The 27,300-nt window shown below is 46.9% G+C and overlaps 1 protein-coding gene across 4 annotated transcripts in view; it reads left to right on the top strand.

Annotated features, from left to right (window-relative positions):
- Positions 1-786: 786 nt before the first annotated feature.
- The window catches only part of BCL11B (BCL11 transcription factor B), a 96,392-nt gene continuing 69,878 nt past the window's right edge, over positions 787-27,300 (top strand). For 2 of the 4 annotated variants that reach the window (XM_082762638.1, XM_082762640.1), the window contains exons 1-2: positions 787-1,724; positions 15,241-15,609. In XM_082762638.1, coding sequence (XP_082618764.1) covers positions 1,667-1,724; positions 15,241-15,609 — 427 coding nt within the window. In that variant the 5' untranslated portion in view covers positions 787-1,666. The remainder of the gene's footprint in view (positions 1,725-15,240; positions 15,610-27,300) is intronic. The other 2 variants (XM_082762639.1, XM_082762641.1) reach the window with 1 other exon arrangement.

The following is a 27,300-nucleotide window of genomic DNA, read 5'->3' on the forward strand; positions in this document are numbered from 1 at the left end:
CACTTTTAGCGAGAGAGGAGGAAAGGAAAAAAAAAAAAAAAAAAAAGGAAGAAAAAAAAAAAACACCTCTCCCCAGCCCACACAGACACTGGTGTTGGTGCAAAACTGTTGGAAAGAAACGCAGGGGGAACGCGCCGGCCACCGAGGAGCTGCGGCGGCGGCTGGAGGGACGGGCTGCCCGAGCCTGCCCGCGGCTTCTGCCGACTCCGCACCACGATGGGGAACGGCGGGGGCACCGGCACCGGCCCCGGCTCCCCCGGCACCGGCAGGGGCACGGGCACGGGCAGGGCCGGGCGGCTCTCCGCATCCTTCCCTCCGCGCCTCCATCCCTCGGCCGCCGGCCCCCGGCAGCCGCCCCCGCCCCGGGCCGCCCCCGGCCGAGCCCCCCCCGGGCTCGGGGAAGTTTGGCCGTGCGGGAAGGATGCGGCTTTCTGCTCCCCCCCCCCCTTTCCCCTTTCCCTCCGCTTAGGCGAGAAAGCAGCAAGCGCACAAAGCCCGGAGCTGCTCCCCGCTCCGTGCATGTGCTTTAGTTTGTGCGCGAGTGTGTGCGAGCGCGTGTGTGCGAGTGTGTGTGCGTGTGTGTGTGTGCGAGTGGCGTTTCTTGTTCTCTTGCAGGGTACAATGTTAAAAAGCCACCGCTAGTCGCCCCCAGTGCTCCTACTCTCTGGGTCTTTTTGTCTCTAGTGCAGATTAAACGTCACGTCCGCACTTGAACTTGAATTTTATCCCATTGTACAGAGGCAGCCCCAGCCATAGAGAGACAGAGCGCTCCCAGAGAACCAGGACTCCGCCATCTTCACATTGCAATATATAATAGTAATAGCCAGCACCAGCCCAGCTGCACTGGGGGCTTCCTTCCTTCCAGTCCCAGTGCCAGGCGAGGGGGGAAGAGTGCAAAGTGGTGCAGGAGCACTGGCAATCCAAAAGCACCAGGGCAAAGCAGTGCCACTTGAGCTGGGAAAGAGGAGACACAGTTTTGGCTACCCCTTTTCAAAAAAAATCTCTCTATATATCTACCCAGCAAGGGTCAATCTCTGAAAAACATTTTTTTTTGGCTTTTTTTTTTTTTTTTTTGTGTGGGCAATCCCAATTCAAGTACTTTTTTTTTTTTTTTATATTCCTGCTTTTTTCTTTTTTTTTTCTTTTTTTTTTTCTTTTTTTTTCTTTTTTCTTTTTTTTTTCCTTTTTTTTTTTTTCCCTTTTTTTTTTCTTTTTTTTCTTTTTCTTTTTCTTTTTTTTTTTTTTAACCCTCCTGGTGGAAAAGCGCACTTGCCAATTTGCCAAGCACTCTGGAAAGAGGGAAAGAGAAAAGTGTCACTGGCGGTGCATATCCTCCTAAGTTCAAGAAGAGATTTGGAAGTCCAAGTGGCAGAAGCGGTGGAGAAAAGACAGTGTGTGAAAGAGAGAGGAAAAAAGAGCGAGAAAGCTTTTCCTGATGATGATGATTTTTAATTGAGAGGAGATCCCATCCAGTGCACCACAGCAGCGACAAAAAGGAGGTGTTATTTTTTTTTTTCTTTTAATTTTTATTTTTTTGAAAGAAGAAGAACTCGGTAAAGAAGAAGAAGAAGAAAGAGGAAAAAAAAAGAGGAGGAGGATCGGCCCCCAACACATCCCCCCAGACCAGTGCAGCTCTCCAGGCGATGCCAGTGTAAATGCCAGGGCAATGTCCCGTCGCAAGCAGGGAAACCCGCAGCACTTGTCACAAAGAGAGATTATCACACGTAAGTTTGAACTTGGAACCAGATCGAGCCGAAATCAAGGAGCAAAATTAGGGAAGGGGAGGAAGCGGGCTTGGGGGGGGGGGGGATAGGGGGGGGCTCCAGGAGAAACCAAAGCTAGTAAATGACTTCAGAGAGAGGGAGAGGAGAAGGGAATTAAAGAGGGGAGGGGGGTGTGCGGCTAGGGGGGATGGGCTGGGGGTGGAGGGGGGGGAGAAGCCCGAAGTTTTGCCGTGCGTTTGCAGCGGTGCGGAGGTGAGGCGGGCGGGCGGGCAGCGCCGAGCGGTGCCGAGCGGAGCGGGGGAAAGGCGCTGCCGGCGGGGGGCGGCGGGGGCTCCCCCCGAGGGGACACGGGGCCGTGCCGGGCCGTGCCGGGCCGTACCGGGCCGTAGGGGCTCCGCAGCTCGCCCCCGGACCCGCTCCTCGCTCCCCGCACCGGGGTTGCAAAGCGGAGCGCTGGGAAAAGTTGGCCGGGAGCCTGGCATCGGCGTGACAGCCGGGGCTGGTGTGGGGGGGGGGGGTGGCGAGGGATGCGGGGGGGGTTCGGGGAGGATCAAGGTGGGCAGCGGGGCCGGGGAGGGGTGTGGGGGGAAGAGGAGAGGCCGGGGGATTTGATGGGAAGCACATGGAGGCGGTGGGCCGGCCGAGAGGCAGGCGCCGAGCCCCCCGGTGCGGGGCAGGTAGATGGGCAGGATTCAGCCCCAGGTGCAGTGGAGGGGGGTCCCCGTCCTGCAAAAGGCGGGGAGAGGCACGACGGGCTCGGCTGGGGCTAGGGGCAGGGCAGGGGGTGCAGAGGAGCCGGGGGAAGGCGGGGGTGCCTGCTGGGGAGCGGAGGGGGGGTGCAGAGAGGAGAGCCGAGGCGGCGGAGGGGGCATGAAACGCGGGCCGGGCGGCGGGGCAGCAGCGGGGGCTGCACTTTGCCGAAGCTCCCATTGTGAAATGCAAACACACATCACCACCCTCCCCCCCCCCAAAAAGAAAAAAAAAAAGATAAATCGGAGGAAGGAAAGGAGACCCCCCGCCCCCCCCCCCCCCCCCCAGCATCCCCCCTCTCCTCCCCGCTCCCACCCTACACCCTACAGAGGGGCGAGCGGGCGGCTGCAGGCAGAGCCGGGGCAGGTCTCCCCAAAACCGGGCACCCCTCTCTGAGCTCCCGGGGCCTCTTCCACGGCTGAAGGGGGGGCTTCGGCTGAGGACCCCCCAGCACTCCCCGCTGCTCCTCCGCCACTGGGCCGCGGGGACAACCGGGGGAGGGGGAGTCCTGCATTTTCCCCCGAAAGCATCGGACCCGCTCGAGGTGGGGGGTGTTAGGAAAGCAGAGCAAGCCTTGGGGAGGTTGTTGGGGGGAGCGGAGGCCGGTTTGAGGCCCCGCACCCCACCGGGGAGGCCGGCCGGACCCCCCCCCCCCCCCCCCCCCCGACGTGTCCGCAAGTTGCTGTGCTGCGGGGGGCGGCGGCGCGCACGGAGCCAGCCCCGGGCTGAGCCTGAGCCGCGGCGGATCCGAATATTTATGTTCCGATTTTAAAGAATTTAAATAAATAAATAAAATATTCCCCCGGCTTCTCTCCCCTCCCCTGAAAGCCAAGAATAGGAGCCATCTGCCAGGAGCATTTGGTGCTTGCGAGCTCCTCTCTTTCTTTGTTACCGGTGATAAATTTCTGTTTGTAAGATTTCCTCGCGAACCGATGTATATATACCTATATAATTTTTCCACTTCCCGGAAGATTTTTTGTTTGTTTGTTTTCGTAGGTGAGGGTTTTGGGGAAACGTTGCGAGTCCCGAAATTTCAATTTCTTTCGCTCTTTCTGTCTTTTTTTTTTTTTTTTTGGTGTGCTCCTTTATTTTTTTAACCCGTTCCTCCTCCCCCCCTTCCCCCCCCCCCCCCCCCCCCGAGCCCATCAGCTGGTGGAACACTGGAACACAAATGAAGATGCATCTGGTATTCAGCTCTCTTTCTGGGGGGTTTGTTTTTAATTCATTGTTATTTGGGAGCCAGATTTGCATCACCATAAAAGGTGGATTCCCCCCCCCCACACTCCCTCTTCATTAATTGCATTTTTGTTTTTAATCATCCGGTTCAGAAAACGCGTTTCCCTTTTTCTTGGTGCTCCCCCCCCCACCCCCCCCAATTTCTTTTTTTTAAGAAAACGCATCAACAACCTGAACCCTCTCTAAATCGCCCTGTGCAATTTCTCCTACTTCTTTTCTGTCTCAGTTGTGAGGAGATGTGGGGTGTTGAAAGGGGGGTGTGCGGAAAATCTGGTTTGTTGCGCACGTCTGAATTTGTTTCAAGGGGTGAAACATTTCTTTTCTTGCTGCTGTTTCTGCTGGGGGGGGGAGGTGGGGTGGAGGAGAGAGCCAGGTAGGTTTGTTCTTCCAATTTGATCTCCTTTTCCGATCGCTTTACTTGAAAGTAAATAATGAGGCAGGAGAGCATTAAAAGGTGCTGAGGAGCTGCGTGTACAATGGGTTTAGCGGGGAGGCTGGGGAGGAATGGAGAGCAGAGCGGTACGCAGCTTCCCTCCCTCCCCTCTTGTATTTATCTATCTCTCCATCCTGAGGAAGCTGGCGGAGAAATCAGGCTGCATACTGAACAGTGGCAGAAAAAAATGAAGGTATCCAGGGGAGGAGGGGATGGGAGCCGGGGGGGCTGCGGCTGGGGCTGGGGTTGGGGCTGGGGGGAGCAGGAAGTGCAGGCATTTTAGCGCACAGGCGCTGAGCCTCAGCTGCAGGCGTGCAGGAGGGGGGCTTGCCATCCCCGCACTTCTCGGGAAGGTGTCATTCGTGGGGGCAAAGCAGCCAGCAGACCGGCCTCTGCGAGGGGGAGTTGGGAAAGTAGCAGGCAGCGGAATAGGAAACCAAAACACTTGCAACAAAATAAACCCAGCCCCAAGCCAAGCCCCCAAAGCCGGGATGAATTGGTGCTGTTTCCTGAAATCTTGCATTTATGTCATGTTTAGCTTGGGCTTTTTTTTTTTTTTTTTCCCCTCTCCCTCTTTGGCATCTGTCAGGAGAGTTGCATCTCAGGATGGATTGGAGGTCTGTGCCAGGCAAAGAAAGAGAGATAGGGAGAGAGATGAGGAGAGAGAGAAAGAGAAGGGTTTTCTGACACCGCTCAGCTGGAGTTTATTGGGTTTCATGCTCTTGGTATTCAGAGAAACGTTTAGATCCTGAGTGTAAGACAAACAAACAAACACAAAAAGCAGAGAGGCTGCAACGTAGCCGTGCTCCAGAGTTTCAGTGTCTCATTTGCACAGTGGTCTTTAAGGCTGCAAAACTGAGTGGCCTGTTTGTCCTTGCCAGGCTTGCCCAGGCAGCCTTGTAATAGATGCATGTGCAGCACAAAAAGGGGAGACACATGTGGGAGAAAAGAGCAGCTCTGGACCTCTCCTCAGTGATGGTGGACAGAACAAACTTGGTAGCTGAGCTCACTTAAATGGGTGGACAAAGCAAAAGAGGCAATTAGGTAGAGAAAGAGGAAACTGAGCTGTAGAGCTGCTCTGTGCAAAGAAACGTTAGTTTGGTTTGATTCAAATTGCTGATTTTCCAGCTTAAGATCTTCTTTTTTTAACTTGAGAAATCTGCTTTCAGACTAGCCCTGCATTTTGCATTTGAAGGAAATGCGAAAAATGAGAGCATGTGAAAAGCTCACTGATAGCAGTTTTGCAGAAGGCGGCAAAGCAAGAACGTTTCTGTAGGGCAGCAGCAAAGGCTGGGAGGGAAAGGCACAGTGAAATCATACAATGATTTCCACCTGGAGGTGGAGAGCCAGGTTTCCCAAGAAGGCTCTTCAATACCTGGTCAACAGGTTCCCTAGGAAGAGTAATAATTTCCTATACCATTTTGTATTTGTACGTAGTCATTAGAAATAATAATGAAAAACACTAGGATTTTTTGCATGTCAAAGTTTTGCAGATTGCTTCAAGGAGCTTCTCTTAAAATGCATTTAGATTCAGTGCAATTAATACACTTTTTTCACAGAAAAAACCCACACCAATGTAATTAACTCTCATGCAAAGAGAACATAAGCTGTGACTGAAGATTTAGAGAGGAAATTATTTTGGAGATGGCTGACTTTTTCATAATACCCGCACAGTTGTGCACAGAAAAGCCTAACGCGTTTTTGAAAGACATTACATGTGTCGGCTTTAAATAGGACAGGAAAAAAAAAAAAAAAAGAGGTTGCGTGCGGTTGATTTCCAGGTTGCTTTTCATTTGGATATATTTATATTTGACATGTAAGATGAAAAAAATACTGGCATATTTTCATAGTTTCAGGTGTTTAAAAATATTTTTGAAAAACTGATGCGGAGTAACTAGATTGTGGATCCTGATTGTTTTGTCCTTTTTGCTTGATGTGCTCAGTGGCTTAAATAGATGTACAGCGGGTGAGAAATCATTTTGCATTTTTTCGCTGGTCGGCAGATGCAGAGCATATTTTGTCAGGCTTATTTAAATATTGAGAAATAAAGTCTTAAAGCTTTTACAACCTGGCTGCCTTCAAGCAGGAACGGTTGGAGCCCTTGTCTTGTGCAGAATGGATGCTCCTCCGCAGAACAAAGGGTTGTCTTGTGGCATATATGACAATAATTATGACTTAGAGGAGTGTGTGCTCATACAAGTACAAATTATTGATATCAGTTACCGACTTCGGTTGACACCTCCTCGGCAAGTCTTCCTCGGGCTGAGCTCGCAAACCTTTTCGGTCAACCAAACGCTTCGCACAGCTCGCCGACTTCCCTTCCCCGTTTCCTATCTCGATCGCTTTGCTCTCCGCGCTGTTTGTTGATAGAAAAGACTTTCCAAAATAAACTTTGCTGGCTCGCAGTTGCCTCGCAGGGCTGCCTGGTGCCCCGGCCGCAAGTGGCGGCTGCTGACGACTAGGGGGAGCTCGCAGCCCGTCTGATGCGGGGACGGCGCCGGCCCTGCCGCCGCCGCTGCTGCGCGGGATGCTCAGCCCTGGGAAATAGCAGCCGGAGCTCAGGCACTTCACGGCGCTGCAAAATGTTTGCAGTGTAAAGTTGTAGTATCGATTTTCATGCGAAGATCTATAGAGCGCTAGCTGAGAGGGGGGCTGCGAGCGAGGCAGATCTATTTTTAGCTAAAGCGCGGCTGATTAATTGACTCGGGCGGACAGGAGTTTTTAATTAAAATTAGTTTTTAACAATGCTTTTTATTGCCAGCGTACAGTGTTTAAATTCTCAATTTGTTGTCAGATAGCGATCGGGGTAATGATACTTGAACACGAGCGAGTCTCCGTGCGTCTGGGGGAAGCCCACGTAGATGTGCTTGCTTGTTTCAGCGGACGTGAACACCGAGAGAAAGAGAGCTGGGGTCCTGGGAGAAGGTGTGCGCGGCAATAAGGTGGACACATGCACTCACCATTTGGGGTTGCTTACATGCCAGAAAGCCACATGTGCCCCTGCCGAGAGGATCTGCTGTTGGATAGTTCACCGTACTTTGATCCTCTCAGGTCCTTATAACAAAAAACCCTGCAGTTCCTGCAAAAGAAAATAAGCATTTCTTTCCTGAAGAAATAAACACAAATCCACGTATGTCATGTAGAAGTTGCAGCTTGCAGGCTGCTCCACTGAGCTTGTGCTCTTCTCCGCTTGTCTGATTGCCCGCCATAGACGGACTTTAGCGGGACGCTTTCTTGCCCAAACATATAATTTTGCGGCGTACGCATGGGAAGCTTTGATCGCTGGATGTCAGGGTAGAAGGTTTACTTCACCCAGTATGAGAAAGTCATCAAATCGTGGTATTGTTAACATATCATAAGCGTATTTTTATTTTTAGGGCTCAATATGGGGATGAAGGTTATCCCAAGACAGGAAAGCGCGCTTTCTTCTAACCTGAAAGAGAAATAAATTAGGTCAGATGAAAGATCAGGGCTGTCGCCAACTGTAAAAAAACCTTTCACTCTTGGGTAGAGGGGGCCAGCAATTTATCTGATGATTTCTCTACTTCATTTAGTGTTTGAATCAAGCTTGTTGGAAGCATATACACAGCAGCCAGCTCATTTGACAGACCTGTAACATGAAGAGCACGGTGCCTCGGCCTCTGGTGAGGCAAACGTTCCCCAGCTATAGGGAAAACTTGCTTTTCTCCCGTCCCCAGACTCCTCAAACTTTGCTGATTGCTGCTTCGTGTTTATTCCACAACTACTAACTTTTTCTAAGAGGAACAAGAACCCTGCTCTCCTTCTCCCTAGTGCCTCTGCCCCCGGCGCACGCACACGCACATGCACGCACACGCTCCCCTTCTTCCCTCTGCCTCCCACCCGTCCCGCTCGCAAAAGCTGAAGCCCATCAGCAAAGTCTCTCCGTGGAGACACACTGCACCAAAATGTCTCCTCGCCTCCTTGCCCGAGCATTTCCTCCTCTTGGTTGCTGTTCAGTGGGGCAGCGGTTTCTTCAGGGCTGCTCCATGCACCGCGTTGCAGATGTCGGTAACATTTGGTCTTGGTAGCCTCAAGAGAAAGCATGTGGAAAAATAAACGGTGGCTGGGCTTACCGCCTGCTTTAAAGTTAGTGATGCCGTAAAAGCACTTGGTGAAGTATCAGCATTGGCTGTAGATAGATTTATATATATGTGTCTTTCTAATGAGGGAGGGAAAAGGCATCAATAACAGTGCACATTGATAAATGTGTGATTCATTCAGCTGCTCTTACTACAGCACCTTCCTCTTTTGTGTTTATTTACTTTCTTAAATTGTATCTGGGCAGGCTGCACACCGTTCCTCTGCACCCACGACTGCAAGCCTCAAAGGCAGTTGTGTGTTCAGCTCCTGAACATCAGTTAAATTTGCCTGCTGCTCTAGCTCCTGAAAAGCTGTTGCCTGCTCGATACTGTAGACCTTTGCTGAAGCTTTAAGTAGCAGCTTCCCCCCCCCCTCCTTTTTTTTTCTTCTCAAGGAATATATAAAAAATGCCTAAAGCAGGCTATTCGAAAACAAATTAAAGCAGAGGGACACACTTCATGCGTTGCAGGCACGCGCCAGTAGAAGGGGGTTAGAAGAATATCATCATTTTACTGGCAAAAGTGACACCAGATCGGGGATTTGATTAATGGTGCAGCATTCACAGGGACTTAGTTCTGTATTTTTGACATATGCAAGTCTTTTGTGTAGTTGCCTCAGTGCAAGAAATTCCCTTTTTTTTTTTTTTTTTTTTTTTTTTTCCTGGAGCAGTTGATAATTTGTGTGTGTGCTGGATATGCCCAAGGTACTTTCCAAAGACTAAGCACTAGACAGCACAGTATAAAAAAGGAATCCAAACTTAAGGGAAAGGAAAAAAACACTGGTTTACTTAACTTTTTTATGACCCCTTTTACTAAGCCACTGGAATAAGCCATAAATTCGCTGAATGTTATAATGAATATGCTTCAATGAGAGCAAAAAAAAAGGCTTAAGAAAATTGTATATGAGCAACAGTGTTCCATACACAATTGAGGAGCAGTCTCTTTTGAGACCGATATTTATAAAAAAGAACAGAGTTGTCGTGTGTTTAATATGCGTTCAAAACTAATTACTTAATTTTGATCATGCCTTTTAAATCTTTGGGTAAGAATCCGTGCTTCAAATCTCCTTTTCTAAGCCAGTTAAAAGCCTGTACCAAAATACCGCTCCTTCTGCTTTTGTGGCACCGAGCACTCCTTTCTCTCCTTGGTTGTCGTTTAGTTTTAAATAAAACAAATCTATTCACTTGGGAACAAAGCATGCTTTTATATCCCATCATCACATTCCATTTTATCTGCGGAGATTTACAGCTTCTGCAGTCTATAGAAGAGCCTATGCATTTTACGCTCTCAAAAGCAGTAAATATTTTTTTATGAACGTACAGTTTACTTAAGGGGAGACACGCCACTCCCTTCTTTAACACTGTGCATAGTTCCTGGTGAAATAACATCTGACGAGTGCTTGAGATCCAAGCAGATCCTTGGATATTCTTGGCTTTTGTTCCGTTTAGGTTCTGCGAGGTTGCCGTGCCTTGTTTTTCCCAGTCCCCGAGGTCCTGCCCGGCTCTTTACGCCCGCGGCCGGACTTTCTCCGTCTCAGGTGCGGACGGGGGTTTGTGCGGCTTTCCGAGAGCCTGGGGCCACTTCTGCGGGAGGCGGCCGAGCTGGGCGCTGCGGGGCTGTCCAGCACCTCGCCGCCGTGCGGGGTTTGCGGGACGCCCCCCATGGCCTTCCCCCAAGCTGCTGGGATCTCGCCTGCCGCGGGCAGGTGCCCCCCGGCCACTCCTCGCCGCGCTGCGCTGCGCTCTGGCACGGCACGGCTCCTCGGCACGGCAAGGCTGCCCGGCATGGCACAGCTCTCCGGCACGGCACGGCACGGCTCGGCACGGCACAGCTCGACACGGCACGGCACGGCACGGCACGGCACAGACCCGCCGCAACTCGAGCCGCCTTTTGTGCGCTTTGCATTGCGCCCTGAGACGCACTTGAAAAGTAGCGCAGAGCTGCCGGCCCGTCCGTTTCTGGGGCTTCCCCATCACGTTGCCTCTTTTGGTCAACTCTGCCTCACACTTATTTATTTATTTATTTATTTATTAAACACTGTACCAATAATTGCTGCTCAGTCCTCAGAACAATTAAAAACGGATGGCAGACAAGCAGTGCCTCGGACCACCGAGTGCGATGCTGATGCAACATGCGGGCACAAACTAAACCCCGCACCTTGCGGCTGCAGGGGGGAACCGGGAGCAGGTTACTGATAAACTTCGAGGGCGAAGAGCTGCACAGCATGCTTTGAGTGGCCATGGGGTTTGCGCAGCAAGGATCCTAACACCGATTGCTGCAATAACCCAGCTCGAGTGCACGCGATCCGAGCTATTTCCGCTAAGTATGTTGATGTTACAGTAAATGTGACATGTGGGTGTTGATGGAAGGGACATCGTTTTCAGGCCTGCTTTGGGCAACACCCTGACAAGCAAGTCACTTATTTGTGCTCACTCCTGAACTGGGCTGAGCTCCTGGCTGTGCCTCCAAGGCAGTGGTGGCTGTGTGCAGGGAGTGGGGCCGGGCCCCTCATGCCAGGGCATGCAGGCAAGTGGCTTCCCTGGTCTGGGTGTGACAATTTGGGCAGCCCCAGCTTGTCCTGAGGGTTACCCTGGGCTCAGCGTGGGCTAAGGTAGTGGCAGGGTAGGCAGAGCACCTGCAGCTCTTCCCTGACCCCCCCAGCATCGATTTGTGACCCCGCTGCTGAAACAGGAGGCGGCAAGGAAGTTCAACGCGCAACGCTTCAGTCCTGTGCCAAAGTACTCCCTCTTCCTCCTTTCTCTGTCTCCCTTTGACACTGTGGGAGTGGAAAAATAAGAAAGAGAATAGGTGGACAACTTTTTGATTCCTTTGCACCTTTCATTCAGCAGTGCAATAAAAGCACAAGAAAATAAATCACCAGTATCTGAACCCGGCCTCATCCAAAGCCCACAGACAAGCGTCTACAGTCTTGTCTTTTGAGGCCTTTGAGATGATTTTGAGTAACAGACTTTTCTACTATTAATGGGCATGATTTTGAGACATTTGACAAGCAGAAAGTACTTAGCATGTGCATTTGCTTTAATATTGGGCATAAGAATATTGTTTGCATGGGGCGCATATGGTGTAATGATGTCACCACGCAGAAAGAAGAGTGCTGGTGGTTTTGCGACAGTGCCTTTGTGGAATTAGGAAAATTGTCCACTGCACTGTAGGCAGCCAGAGAGCTTTGAGATGCTTCTAAGAGCATTGAAGCTGTCCAGCAGCAAGTGTAATGCCTTGCAAAGCAAATGATTTAGCTTGTCCAGCTGCATTAATTTTATGAAGCCATCGAATGACAGCAGTGTCACTGATGTCCCCATAGATCACCCATCCCCGACTCACTGTGCTTCCTCAGAAGGTGGTGCAGGGCTGTTTTGAGGAGTCTCTGGGTGCAGCGAAAATGCTGGGCACACCTCAACACACCTGGGAGAACCAGGGCATGAGTCCTGGCTGGAAATAGATTGTTTGCATTTTTTTTTTTTACCTTTTCCCACGTAAGACAGAGGAGATGTTTTCCATTCTCCTTTTTTGTTTGGCTTGATTTTTCCTTCTTAAAAAAAATAAAATAATAATTTTAGATAAATACTCAGGAGGAAACACCCTCCTTCCCCCAAACCCAGCTACCAACAAACAGAAATAAAACCACAGAGTTAAATTCAAATAATGTGAAGCGACTCATTTGAAACCCACAGACACAAGTGGAGTCAGAACTTTAGATTGAGACTGGCCTAAATTGCCCTATTGGTATTAAAGGACTCCTTAAACAACATAAGATCTTGGCTGTTGTATTAACTAGGCGTGACCCGATGCGTTATGGGCTGGACTTCCAGGCTTTTTTCTCTTTTCCTTTGTGGGTTTTAAATCTCTCCTGTAATGTTACTTGAATGTAGGTTTTTAATGGCTTAATTGAGTTGTCAATAGGAAGCCTTTTCTTTTCTTTTCCTTTTTTTTTTTTTTTTTTTTTTTTTAATTCCAAGTTTAAAAAAAATGCAAATTGACATGGATAAAATGCATTTGAAGATCTGTTCAGTATTTTGTTTTTCATTCCTTTATGTCTGTTTTCCATGTCCTGAAAAAGGGATTGTAATATAGCTTCTGCATTGTTGGGTATATGACTGGTCTCCTGCTTGATGATTTATTAAGCTAAAATCAGAAATAGAGTCAAGTAAAAAAAACCTTTTTAGAGTTTGAAACCCAATTACTACTGATCATGAGGGCTCAGCGTACCAAGAAAACGAAAAGCTGATTTTCGGTAATGTGGTGACTGCCAAAATATGAAGGAATACCAGATGTTATTTTAAAAAAGTGCCATTGCAGAGTCCTTGGAAAGAGAGAGTGAGAGAGTGTAAGTGAATAGGCATATGTGGATTTAACTAATATTCAAATGAACTGTAGAGCTGAAAGGAAAGAATTCTCAACAGTTTAGCTGCTAAAACCTCCTTCATGTTTCCAGAGATGCATGGTCAGAACCCTTATCAAATGCAGCACTTTTGCTACGTTTTCTGAAGAGCGCAATTCAAATCACAGGGAAAGAAAAAAAAATCCTCACATCAAAAAAGATAATAAAGTTGAGACCTGTTCTTTTCTTTTTATTTGTTATATATATGCCAAAATTCTGCCTTTGTAATTTGAGAGACAGACTTTAATCTGAAAGCTTTACAGGATTGTTACGTGAAACTCGTAACGAGCATTTTCCTCATCTGCAACCTTTTCTTCTTCCGACCCTTGGTTCAGTTCCTGTTTTCATGTTGTCTTTTCCAGCTCTTTGTCCCATCTCCCATGTGTGTATATGTGTGTGTGTATGTCCCTGTGTGTATGTGTTTTTTTTTTTAATATTTTGACACTCTGCTCCCCCTTAATAGGAATTCTCCCTAGAAATAGTGCGCACACTTCTAAAGGACCCTTTTCACAGTCCTTTTCTTTTGGCTCTAAAATGATGTATATGTAATTGGTAATTAAAGGTGCAAGCTCTCTTCAATATAAACAATATTGCTCAATGTTAGATCATTAAAGGGAACCGCAGCACTAAATAATTACCTTTTGCATTGTGACACACTCTTCACAGACATCCGCTCTCTTCCCGGCAGTCCCTGTTCAGCGCAGGGTTATGGTTGCATTTTCACTGAGGCAAGGAGGCATCTTTTCATAATATAAATTGGTGAATTAATTACATAGTATTGTCTTCAAACTCCTTTTAAACTTAGATAAAGGGGAAAAAAGTAATTACTGGTTTTCAGAACTAGTATTATGCTGTGTATTTGGTAACCTTGGGGTGAGTTAGGAAACCAAAGCCTTTCTGTGCCCATCGTCTGCTCCAGCGGGATGGGTCGTGCTCAGGCACTTCTCTGGGGCATCAGTCCTTTTCCTGCTGCTGCTGGTGCTGCTCATCCCTATTTTGCTGTTAGAGAGCTCTGATGCAACTTGTAATACAGCTGGTAGATACACTAATCAATTATTTATTCTGGAAGAGGAAAACGGGAACAATTCTTTTTCTAAACTGTCTTTTTCGAGGCTCAGCCAGTTTTTGCTGCCAAGTAATACATTTCACCTTCTAGCTCTTTTTTTTTTTTTTTTTTTTTTTTTTTTTTTGTGTGTGTGTGTGTGTTTTGTTTTTCAATTTGCTGAAGAATGGGACAAAACTCCTTTTGATTTCGGCCAGGAGGAAAATCCAGATCTGGATTATGACATCTGTTTATCTCAGTCTCACTTCTCTGAGATAGTTGTGTAACTCCCTTTCCCCAGGAAAACTGTAAGCAATCCACTCAGGCCAGTAAAGAACATTTCTCCTACTATTCCTTTAATCCTGATACGATTAGAGGTCTCACTCCCTGATTTACATACTGTTAGTTCCTCTGTTTTGTTCAGCCCAAATACTATAGTCCTTGCAGAGGCAAAACAGCCTTAGGCAAAAGTCAGTGGAGATTTTGCCCAAGTAAAGACCAAGGTTTGTATCATTTGGCAGTTACACAGCAGAACAAGAGAAAATAAAACAAAATCCAAGTTTTGCCCCAGAAATGGATTGTGATCCACAATTATTTTATAATGTAACAATTACCTTCAAAATACCCATTAAAAATGCACTGTGCCTTATTAATTGTAACATGAGAAATTATTTATTCCTTAGAAACTGATTCAGGTCACTCAGAAATGCTTTCAGGGTCTTTTGGGGCTAATGGTATGGAGTCCATCCGGTCCATAGGCACGATTTATACCAAAAACTTTTATTAACCTATACAGCAACTGCAGAGGTATTTGGCATCAGGAAAATGAGTGGAAGATTTTGGGCTCAGCCAATATTCCTGTACATTAAAAAGTGCCTTACTCTCTTTCCTACTGTACACACTTTTGAACCCCTTCAGCTTCTCATGATACCGCATCCTTCTTACCTTACTCTTTGCTGTATCTTGTACTGATGGGAGGATATTTAATCTTGCTGGTATCTTTGTAAGGGGAAAGGGTGGTGGCACTAATTTTGTGTGCCACCAGAGCCTGATCCTGCTTGCCTGGGGCACTTGAGCACTTCCCTCCCTGCTTTTCCCCTCTCTCTGAAATCAAAGGAGAGATTTGGGAGCATAAGATTTGCTGGATGGGGCCTTGGCCAGATGGCTGGGAGATGCAGTGGGAATGAGAAGGTGGGATAAAAAGAGAGAAACTGTTTCAGAAAGTGACTCGGGGATTGAACGTTTGCAAAATGGCTCTTTGCTGATCTCCTTACAGTGCTGGCAGCAGTGGGAAGGAGCTGTCAGGAAAGCTATGCCAGGTCAGCCTTTCCATTTTGTTTCAGGCAGGCTTGGTTGCAAAATATATTGAAATCATTCTGGGAGAATGGAAAAGCTGAAAAATGAAAGAAAGATCTAATCAGGCTTGGCTTCTTTTGGGTGCGGGGGGAGGCTGGGCCTCTTGTGATGCATCCTTCAGAGTCTGTGAACATTCAAAGCAATCTCTTTCTCTTCTCCCTTTGTCCCTTTCCTCCCTCTTTCTCCTTGTCCACATAAAGCAGAGGCTGACCATGTGGAACCGGCACTCGCCGACGAGGATGAGAGCCTGGCAATAGCAGAGCCGGGTGGCATCAGCATCGCCGCAGGCGGGACAGACCCCGACTTATTAACCTGTGGACAGTGTCAGATGAACTTCCCGCTGGGAGACATCTTGGTTTTTATAGAGCACAAGAGAAAACAGTGCAATGGCACTGGTGGTGTCTGCTATGAAAAGAGCATGGATAAGAGCAGCCCTCCCCCCTCCTCACGCGCCGAGCTCAGGAAAGTGTCAGAGCCAGTGGAAATCGGGATCCAAGTCACACCCGATGAAGAAGACCGTCTTCTCACGCCTACAAAAGGAATTTGCCCCAAGCAGGAGAACATTGCAGGTACAGCATGTTTTACACTCAATCAACCGCCTAGGTAATCTTTTAACGAGAGCCCTCTAGAAAGTGCCATGAAACCATGAAACGGAGGCTTCAGTCACAGGTTTTTATAGGAGCCATCAGCCTGGAGGGTCCTCGAGGCTACAGGGGGCAATGGGGGGGGGATGCTCAGCAGGGCTGCCCACCCCTTGTCTGGTTCAGCACAGCTCTCTGTGCAGGGCCAGTTCTCTCAGACTAGGGACTCTCGATCCCCTGGGAGAGCCAAGGGACAGCGTGTACACATAAGAAAAAGCAGAAGTTTGGGGGCAGAGAAGCCATTTCAGGAGCGTCCTTAAGCAGGTAGCAGTGGTGGAGGACTCTGGTGAGATGCTCAGTTCAATCCAGTTCAGATACACTTCATAACATGCAGACCCACCGTGAAGGATAAAATCCTTCTGAAGTCAGTGGCAAAATCCACTTCCACTGACTTCAGCTGGGGTAGATTTCAGCTTCCTGACCTGAATTACTGACTGTGCTGCCTGTCCTGGGTCTCGGCAGAAGGCTGGAGTTGGGTGGGGGACACCTCCATTCACACACAAACTCAAAATGAGCTTTTGAAAGAGAGGACGAACACAAGCTGGCCCAGATGAGCAGATAGCAGGCATTTCTTTTTCCTAACCCCCTCAGATGTGGTGCAGTTAACATTTACTCAGCAGACCCCCCCAGCTCAGTGGTGGGCAGGCAAGCGCTGGCATCCACCTGGGCGAGCTGCTGTGAAATGGCTTCTGCAGAGCGCGGTGTGGGGCAGCTTCCGGCGTGCAGGGCGTTTCTTCTCTCTGCAGCGCAGCGCACGCTGCTCACCATGGTGAAAGGAAGGGCTGTGCTCCCTGCTAGTCAGTGTGTTTTTCATGTTACACAGCAGGATCTTCCCTCAAACTGGCCTTTATGTTCAAATCAGCTGCATCCCATACAGAAGACCAGTGGCAAGTTGTCATTGCTGCCACTAGATGATTTCTCTAGGAATTGTCCTACAGGATTAGATCTGACAGTCCACAGTCCTGTCTGTAGTAGAGGTGTTCCCATGAAGGGATTCCCACAAGACTGGTACTAGGCTCCTATCTTTACAATTAAAACTTTAGCATTTCCCCCTTTTATCGCTGGAGGTGTCTGAGTCACTCCCCAGCACCTTTGGTGGGCTTGGCCATCATATAAATGAACATGAAGGCATTGAACTGCTGCAGTCTTCAGATCTCCTTCAGACCTTTAAGACAGGGCATATGCCACCCATTGACTACCTTGTTTTTCAGGAGTCTGTAAGGGTGCAGTCACCATCTTGACATGGTGGCTTTGTGGGGCGATAGCAGTGACAGCTGCTGTTGTAGCATTTTAAGCATCCCTACTGTAAGACCTGACTCTGTTCTTACCCTATCCTTTTGAAGCTCTGAATTCATTTCCTGGCAGAGATGACTCCCTCATGGTGTATCAGCTTTCTGAGGGCTAGGTTTGATGGGAGCAGAAGAGAAGTGTTCAAGAGCTTCTCTTCCTGTCTGCTGAAGGCCTCCTGAATGGTGCTGAGCACTCTCAACAGCACAAGCTGACGGTGCTCAGCCCCTTCCAGAGGGTGCCCAGTGCTTTGTGAAGTTACTCCAGGAGACCTACACTGCAGTTGTACTCCAGATCTCTTCTTTTACAAACCCATGCCCAAGCTCAGTCCATAACAAAGTACTTCAATGGCTACATTCAGCTCAGAGGGTGCCGTCCCATCCCAGCTTCTGAGGGTCAGCATCAATATAACCAGTGCTTTTGCCATACAGAAAATTTGCTGGGGAAGAGGGTGGAGGTTATGTTCATATGTGGAAAAGGCATTAAAAAAAATTAAAAGCCAATCTGGAGCACCTAATCTCTTTCAGACTAAACTGAATATCAAATGAAAATATGTAGGAAAGATTTTGCATTGCGAAAAATAAAAGGGTTTATCATTTGATTGGCATTTTCTCAGCAGTGCATGGAGATAGGGACATCCACTAAATAGTGCAGTAATAATGCTTTCTCAATTAGGAGCCCAGCTCTGAGATAAAAAGGTGCAGTGTCCTTCCATATTTTTTTTTAATAGCAGCGGATAGTTTTCAATAGTAGGATAAAAGCCTCACATTACAGCCATGGAGGGTAGCCATGAAAAACCCACAGAAGTCATTCACTGGAAAGGCTTTAGTGGGATATACCAAACCCCTTATTTATATTTCAATAGAAAGGCTTTCTGCATTAGCCAAGAAAATCAGAATCTGCATTTAACATTAAAGGTATTTCCCAGTGAGCGGCTGTAGAGCATTGTTGTTAGATTTGTTAAAAAAAGAGACTAAATACGATTTCATAAAAGGGAAACTTAATCTCTAAGGCAGCTTTCTCCCACCCCGCCACCCCCTCCCTTTATTTTTTTATTTTTTTTGGTAATAATGCAACAGCCTACAGTATTTTTACTTTATATGTGACGAAAGATATTCTTAGCCTTTCTGTACTGCGACAGGAAGAATGAATTTCTTTATTCCACCAAGAAATATGTAAAATAATCCCTTAGAAGTATGGGGAGATATGTTTGTTCAAAGCATTTAAAATGTTATTTTAATCAAAGGCACAAAACACTCTACATGCTGTGTCAGCTAAAGGAGACCATTACATTTTAACAGCAAATCATGCTCTTTTTCCCCCTCCTAGCCAAGCCCCCCCTCTTTGAAAATAACTTTTTTTTTTTTTTTTATTAAATAAAAAGGCGAAAAAGATTAAAGAATGAAAAAACTTCAGTGGCTCAAATGTATAAAGTAATTTAATATGGTGGAAGCATTAATTATTTTAGCTTAATTGAATTCTGAGGACTGCAGTAGTTGCATTTTTGTAGACAAGCTCTGTTTATTATTTCTTTGTGTAGATTAACAGTAAAGGAAACATAGATAACTTTCAGTTATTTATTGTAAAATAAATGTGTCAATTCATGTGTAAAGCAAGCTGTTCAAAGATAATTGAGTCTTTATATTTGAAGAGGGAAACCAGAAATCACCCACTCGCCACTCCAGCTCCCTGAAATATGCTGCCACCACTGCTGCCCTCAAATAGGTTTCAGCTACTCTCCTTGATCTTGTGTTATTTTTGTAGACCTTCTTATTTGGTCAAAATGATTTGTGCGGCCTTCTGCTGCGTGACTAAGCCACAAAATGTTACAGCTTCCCAGAGCTGAGCGTAGCGAGGGTACATCAGGCGCTGAGCTCAGCTCTACCCCTTGCACCTTTCTCCCCTCTGGGCGTGCGGGTGCTTCATGTGGTACGCTGGGATGCAGTGTCTCACCGAGAATTAACCCCAATTCAGAGTGCTCTGGAGTTTTGAGGTCTTTCCTTCTCTCTTTCTTTTTGCTTTTCTTTCTTTATTTATTGGGAACTCTGCTTTCTCTGGTCACTGAATCCCTCCTGACCACATAACAGACCTTGTGCCGCTTAAAGGGAGTCAGGTAGAGCTCGGGAATCTGCAAGAATTTGCATGCATGCAATGCAAATCTCCAACTGACATTTCTAGATTTCAGTACAGACAAAGCAACTTTATCTCCGCAATCAGCTTTTAAAGACCTTCTGATAATGAACTCTGTAATCTTTCCCGGACTTGTAACTTGCAAATCCAAGCTTTTCAAGGCGCTTTCATTTAGTTACCACTGTCCGTAAGGTATGTGGTAACATGTTAGCTGCCACTTGTGAGGACATGACTTGCTTAGGAGCAGTTTGTCCTGTAAAGGCTTTTTTTTTTTTTTTTTTTTTTTTTCAAATTGGCTGACCTGTTTGAAAAGCAGTTCTGCCTCTCATACAGAGGGTGTGATAGTATCAAGCAGATGTACCAGATTGTTGCAGAGCAAAACAAAGCAAGGCCAATGAATTAGCTAGGAGTTATCAGCCACCGCTTCTTTCATTTCACCAGTGGCAGGTATTCTGAAAATGTTTGACCACAGATGTATCTTGTACCTCTTTTTAGCTTTCATATTCATGAGATCTTGGGCATGACCAGGTGACCAGAAGGACCTTGAGAGGTGCCTCCTGCTATCCTTTGACTGTTGGTATCTCCTGTCTTCCTCTCAGCCCTGCTGGGCTTGCTGGCTGCCAGTTTTTTTCTTCAGTCAGGCTCTGTGAAATGGTGTAGATTAAAGAAAAAGTACCAATTGTCTTGTTTTTAACATTGGATAGTTTCAGAGAACTTTGGCAGAATGTATAGGAGCAGCTAAACTGTCAGAGCAGGGGTCCTCTGCTAGTCAGAAACCACTTTTACCAGATCTTCTCCCTTTTCTGTGCTTTGGGCAGTGTACCCTCACAGACACATAATGACACCAGCAGCAGAAGTTCATTAACACAGAGCAGTTAATTTCTGCAAAGACGGTGCAAGGAAAGGGAAGGGGGTTGATTTGAATTCCTCATTCATCCCGCCAATGCTGGGCTCCATGCATTATGTACTTGAACTAGATGTGCATCATGAAAAAAGGCTCCCTGTCAGAGGCAGGATTTAACTGCAACCCCTGCTCCATGAATGTTCATTTCAGGCTTTTGAATGGTAAAACTGCCAGTGAGAGAAACTAAATAACTTGCATGTGCTGGAAGCCAGAGATAAACACCGCCGCAGGTTGCCATGAAATAGGCTATTTGATATATTTAGAATTGTTATTTTTCTCCAAATTAAGATTAGTTAAATCCATGTGTGTTGTGTGAGTGATTGTTAACTCAATGGCATGGATTATCCTTTTTTCAAATCATGACAGCTAATTATTATTGCTGTCTACCCTGAGACATTCACTTACAATGTACCATTATGGACCCGTGCACCCATATTAACTATAGGACTCAAGACAGCCATCGTGATGCCTTCACATGCGAGGGAAGGAAACCATAAACTGAAAGAAACCCGAGGCTGATGGTGGCGATGTTGGTCAGGTTGGCAAGAAGTGTCTTGAGCATCGCAGAACATGGGGCCATCCTCTGGGCCCTGCTCCCCTTCCCAGGGCTGCTGTGGAGCTGGGTCCTGCTTCCAGCACCTCTCCAGGCTGGTGGGTCCAGCAGGAGTGCCCTGCCAAAGCCAGGCTAGAAAAAATGCCATGCAGAGAAGACAAGGCTTCCAGAAGCGTGTGGTAACAGCGCCTGAGAAACCTGGGCTGCAGCTGAAATCCCCTTTGCGAGGCTTTTCCAGGCTTGTTCCTTCCCTCGTGCCTGCCAGGTGTTCCCTGGTGGCAGAGGAGTTACCTGGCCTCCTCCTCCTCCTCCACTGCTGCTGCTCTATCGGCTGTTTAGCAACGTGTTTTGCTAATTGGTGCCTCTGAGCAGCACAGGGGACGCTGCGGGGTGGGGGTGTGAGAAGGCGTAAGCCGCAGCAGGGCTCGCAGTGGGTTAATGAGCAAGCCTCCTGCAAGCCTCCTGCCCGCGGGGACCTCGGCTGAGGTCCTGCCTTGGGTGGCAGGGAGGAAAACAAGCCGGGTGATCTCACCCACAGCCCTGCTTGCGCCAGGGGCATGTCAGGGGAGCCTGGCTCTCCTCCGGGGCCCCCCTGCCCAGGTGCAGGCCTGATGGCGCTGGCTGCCCTCCCCCTGTTTTGGCTTCCAGGCGTGTGTTTGAAGCATGACGAGGGGCCGCCAAAATGTTGATGGCTTAAAGTTGTCAGGCTGCTGGTGAAGCCAGGGTGGGGACTGGCATGGGGCCTTCCATTGGCACCGGCACTGAGGCAGGGGCCAGCCTGAGGGGCCCTGTCAGCCATGGGCTTGTGTGTGTGGTGGGGTGGGGAGTGGAGGCTTTCAGGGGGTACACGACTCCCTGTGGGAGATCCTCTAGGGGCACCCAACTTGGCAGCCCCTGTCCCCGCTGTGTCCGCTGGACAGCAGTGGGTTGGTGGGGAGGGACAGCCAGGGCAGGATAGGAGGAAGGGGAAAGGGAAATATGGCTGGAGGCAGCACAGCAGCCTGCGTGGGGTCGTGCCAGCACCACTGGTCACATGTGTGTCCCCGTAAGGCTCTCACCTCACAGGCAGTCCTGTGAATGGGGGAACTGCCCCATCACAGTCCCTCCAGATCAGGGACATGGCTGCCTGGCACTGCACAGCATCTCCTGCACAGGCACCAGTGAGCAGGGCGCTAATCTGGGGAATAGTTAAAGGTGAGAAACCTGCTTATTACGAAACCTTTTTTTCCCCTTGCTTGAACTCCACCGCACCCATGTGGCACCGCTCCAGCGCTGTCTTCTCATCTTCTCAGCCGCAGTTGCTCGGTAGCCCCTGGGGCCGCCGGCCACTCTCCCTGACGTTTGTCACTGTGGGGCCACCAGCCATGTCCTGCCTGGGGTCCAGACCTGCCAGGCACCGGGGCTGGCAGAGGCTTTCCCGGCATCTGTGACAGTCAAGTGTGAAATTAATCACATCGAGCTAAAACAGACTAAGAAAAAGTGTTGAGGAATATTATGCCCTCAATTCTCCCTGCCAGTTTTTCTTTTTTTTTTTTTTTTTTTTTTTTTTTTCTCCTTTCACCATCCTGTTTTTCAAAGTTATTGTCTGCTTTCTGTGCATGGTTAGGTGAACTCCCACGAGCAGGGATGGTGAGTAACGGTACAGCAGGAGACTGGCTGCCCACAAGAGCCCAGCCAGCACCACTCCGCCCTGGTTTCACCTGGATTAACTGCCCTGAAACTGGTGGTGCGATACCTTCTGATTTGGTGGAAAGTCTCTGCACTTATTCAGAGGTAGAGCCCAGTCAAAATGTCACCCAACAAAGTGTCTTTTTGTTTTTGTTTGGGACTTCTTGTGAAATTACTTGGGCCATGTGTGGGAGACCAGAAACCGTGTGTATATCTTTGATTATCATTAGTATGGAAAGATTGGTAGATTTTTAGAAAACACTAATGGTAAATGATGAAATGGCACTGGTCAGCCAGTCATTAGTCATTTTTCCTGACAATTTTGCCAAGAACTGTTAGAAGGAAAGAAAAAGTAGTGCCTAATAATCATATAGACTGCTTTGGCATTTGTTTTGATTTGACTAATAATAATAGGCTTATGTGCTCAGTGGTGTATTGACTGCAAGAAAGCTTGCTTGATTTTTCAGGGGAATTTTGCAGTGAAACCTTGCAAATGGAAAGTCAGTTGCATGGAAGTACTGTAAAACAGAAAAGCTCCTGTATAGATACAAAAAGTTGCTGGTACTCTCCTGTGGTGAATAAACACATACAGGCACAGAAATGATTCCTTTGCTTCAGCAGGACAGAAGTGCTGCTATAGCATGAGGTAGCCTCCCTTCGTGCCTTTCCATAGATTGTTTTTCTTTCTCAACCCATGTTTGAACTGCACTGCCTATACACACAGTGACAAAATCGGCTGTGACATAAAGGCTGAACCCTTCTTTTTTTTTTTCCTTTTTTTTTTTTTTTTTTTTTTCTCAGAGTGAAACATTTTTCTATCATAACTGGAGAGAAAAAACTGTGAAGTAATTATACTTTTTGTACAAGACAGGTTTGGATTTCTACATCGTGTCATGTAACTTGAGAGGGCATATAGATTTGGGTCTGAGTTTCAGCTCTGGCTTCCGTGGCCAAGTAGGAAGATGGGAGTGTAAAGGGTGAGAAACAGAGGAGAGAGGCCAGGTATAGAAATAAAACTGCATTTCTCAGTGGATGACACTAGAAGTCTGGAGAAACTGGGTAGCTCTGGGCTGGGAAGATGTGTGCGTTCGCTCCAGCAAGAGCATCATTTTCAGCATGGCTCCTTCTCCCCGTTCCCTCCCACCCTCCAAATGGTAATTGGTGGGTTGTGCAGTATAAATGCTTTTTTTTTTTTTTTTTTTTTTTTTTTTAAAAGTGGGTGGGTGGGGTATCTAGGGATTTGGTGTCTAAGCTCAGGAGTTAAGCCGGAAATCCCAGAGATGTAATGAAAACAAAACGGACTTTTCACTCGCGCTGTGGCATTCTGGCAGTGAGAACGCTTTCGTGAGCCAATGTTTTCATTGTAGGTTTTCTCGAGAGAAGTAGTGGAAACGAATCGTTAACCCCTTAACAGGAATAAATGCGGTTGCTGCAGCAGGGAAAGGAGAGCTTTCTTGGCTCTCAGTTGCCACGTTGGAGAGCTTGGGATGTGTGTGTACATTTGTGTGTAGTGGGGAAGGTGGGGTAGATACCGCTTGTAAGAAGTTTAATAATCTTAATGGCAGATGTGAAGTGGTTACTTAGCGGTTGTTGTTTTTTCCTCTTTGCATGTATGCCTTTGCAGAAAGATTCAAGCACGATCAGCACAAACCACTGTTAAGCCCAACAGCTCTTAAACTCGCTCCTGCTTGCTCCTCTGTTCTGGCATTTGGTAGTGTATTTCTTGAGCGAGACAGGGGGGACACTGCTTGCTGGTCCCTCAGCAGGGTCATAAAAGCTGCAGATGGAAAAGACCTACCAAGTAGCAGATTCCAGCTTTCTTGGAAAGTGGAAGCACAGGATGTGTGTGTGTCACAGGCGTGTTACGTATATAGCTTTAAACGTCCAGCAGCTTGGACGGCATTCAGCATTACAGCAGTAAGCCCCTTCATTAAAAATAAGGGAGTTTGGGGAGGAAGGGAGGTGGGAGTGATTAATCTAATTTAACTTAACAGCCACTTTTGGTGAAGGGATTGTGTATCCCTGTCCTCCATGCTCTGATTAGGCTGCATTTTATTTTGATATTTTATTTCACCTTTTGATCATGGCTAGCACTTACCATATTTCTCTCTCCACTCTCTCATTAGGGTATTTTATCTGCGCGTATTCTTGCAAGCAGCATACAGCATCAGCCCCCCGCTCTAAAGCTAAAGAGCATCTCGTCTACCCTTTAACATCTCGGAAGAGCAATTAAAATCATTATACACCTTCTTTCCACTGCCCTAGATCCTCCGGTCCAGCCCCTGCATGCAGGTTCTGGGACTCTTGGTGCTATGCAGACTTTGGACGTAATTGCATAGCTTCTGCAAGGGGCTGTGTCTCTGCAGCTGACCTTGCTCAGCTTGTCTGGCCTCTGAGTAGATGTTTGCCTTCTTTCTTTCCACTTTGACAGCTCCCCCCTCTGTGCTCCATCCCCTCGCTCTGCCCCAGCCCACTCCTTGTCTGCTCATGCTGGGAAAGCACCGCATCGGAAAGGTATTTGTGACTGAAACTGCCTGTGCAATAAGCAGAGACAGAGGCAGAGTGTCGGCTCTCCTATACTACCCTGTTTGAAGGTGGGGAAAATAAGAAAGAAAAAAGATGCTGCTGAATAAATGATGGTTCTACATTTTTTTTATACCACACTGCTTTTGTAACGGCCATTTAAACAAGGTGGAGTGGTGGAGTAGGAGAGAACAAGACAAGACTGCAGACAAGGATTGAACAGCCCTGTTCTTCTTTTAAGACATTTATTATTTTCAGAGTCAAACCTGTAGCCAGCTAATATAACTGTAAAAGTATCCTTTGAATTATTGGCAAGGCGCTCTGAAGTCTTCTATAATAGCTGATGTACTTGCGTGCAGGCAAGATCCCGATTTGAATTTAGCACCTACTTGTTTTATTTTCTTTATTAAAACAACTCCTGGCTCATTTTTTTGCTTTCAATACCCGCTTTTCGTTTCCCGTTTTCTAGAGTGCCCTATTACTAGCTCATAAAAAAAAAAAAAAAAAAAAAAAAAAAAGTTAGAAACTGAAGGGAAGTTTCCTGAGCAAGAAGGAATTTTTTTTTTTTTTTTTTTTTTTTTTTTTTCTCCCTATGGCTTGGCCAGGAGCCAACCTGTCTTTCAACAAGTAGAGAGTCATTCCAAGTTGAAATTTATAGAGCAGAGTCCAGGTTCAAGGGCTGGAGCCCGCCAACAGCTCCAGCCTCTTTGTTACTGATTAATTCTGCAAGCAGTTCAGCTGGTTTGCTCACTTCTGCCTCCTCTTCACAGCATCGCATCGCTTCCGAGGCGGCTGCTGCTGCTTCCCCCTCCTCCGCTTTTCAGCAGCGATTTCCCCCTTCCCTGCAGAGCACCCCCTCCCAAATTCATTTTAACCCATGCAATCCAAATTGCACCACATCAGCTTTATGGTAAAATTAAAAAATGCTTTCCCTCTGCCTTTTTTTTTTTTTTTTTCTTCCCTACAGCTAATTTTAAACGTCTGGAGCTTCCCATTTCACTTCAGCTCATATTAACGATTGCTTCTTGGCATCGTTTGGAACCAAAGTTCCCAGGTTTTAATTAGTTTACTCAAATGCACGCAGCGGGGCAAAATAGTTTCTTTCAGCTTTACCTGCAAAGGATGTTTCCTGTCTCAGCGAGGGGGTTTCCCTCGTGGAGGGATTTGAAAGGCAGAAGTTTTCAAGTGGTCTCAATATGGGGCCCCACAAGAGTGAGTGTGGGAGGTGAGAGGGAGAAACAGCAGGAAGAAAAAAGGAGAAAATAATAAAAAAAAGAGTTTGGGAAAGTACCTTAAAACGAGGATGGTCCCAATCCTGCAACAAGCCCGATGTCAAATCGTAACCTTATTGGCGTCAGTGGGGGTTTTGCCACTGGCTTCAGTGAAGGCAGGATTTCATCCTTCGCCTGCTCCAAGCTGTAGGTATGCAAACAGTCCTCTTGCATTCAGCGGGATTACTGATGTGCAGAAAGTTAAGCATGTCTGTAAGCGTTGGCAGGATTAAGATCTGTGCTGGTATTTTCAGACCAAGTGAAATGCATGTGGGAGGTTTTTAGAGAAGAAAGTGCATGGGAGTTTTAAAAAAGGAGAGTATAGCTGAGCCTGCCATTTTTAAGTGCCTTGGGGAAAAACCTGGGTTGCTATTAAAAATATCGGAGGACTAATGTGTTACTAATTGTGACACAATTAACTTCTTTAAAGTATTCGATTGCAAGTCCCGAGAAAATAAAAAGATGAAGATGAATAGCTAGGAATTCAGGCCTGTGTTTCAGTTCAAACATTTCTCTTTTATTAAGTTGAAAGAAAAGCAAGCCAAGAGGTTCACTTTACTGTGCATCTTGGTTATTCTGCTCCTGGAAGTCTACTTTTAAGTAGGTTATTTAAAGAATTAAAAATGAACAAAAACAAAGAAAAGAAGCTCAAACCCAGTAGCTGTCTGAGACCCCTATATGTGGCTTTACCGCAGAGCTCTTAAATTCTTGTTTAAACATTTCTCCAAAGCTGTTACTCAGGAAATAAAAATGTGTGTTGTTTGTCTATAGCAGATTAAAAGTTTACCTTTAATGTGACAGCTTCTCAAATCTAGTGTCGGAAACATGCCTCTATTTTATGGTATTATGAAACAGGTCTGGACCAGAAACAATATATTTAACTAAGAGAGAACGAGATAGAATTTGTGGGTTTCTTTTTTTTTCTCTTTAATGGTTTATAACCAGAGACCTTTTCTGTATCTGTCTGTGAAACTTTTGTGCAGACAAATGGCAAGCACATGTAAGCCAAACTTTGAAATTTAAACAGTTAACCTTAAAAATCTTAAGTTCAGCAAAATGCAACCTTTCTAGTCTATAGACAACTCTTTGTAATGATCTGGCAGAGGAATCTAAAGTGTATTTTTTTTTTTCAAAACATTCATAATTTCGGCACTGGAAAACTGAAACGCACATGAGCTCTGAGAAGGCTCTCACATCTGCCTCAGCCTGTGCGCCGATTCCCTGGGGTCTCATTTATAACAATCTAACAAGATAGAATCTGCCTTTGAGTATCAGTAAATATG

This window comes from Aythya marila (genome assembly GCF_965140915.1).
Source record: "Aythya marila genome assembly, chromosome: 5".
Lineage (NCBI taxonomy): Eukaryota > Metazoa > Chordata > Aves > Anseriformes > Anatidae > Aythya > Aythya marila.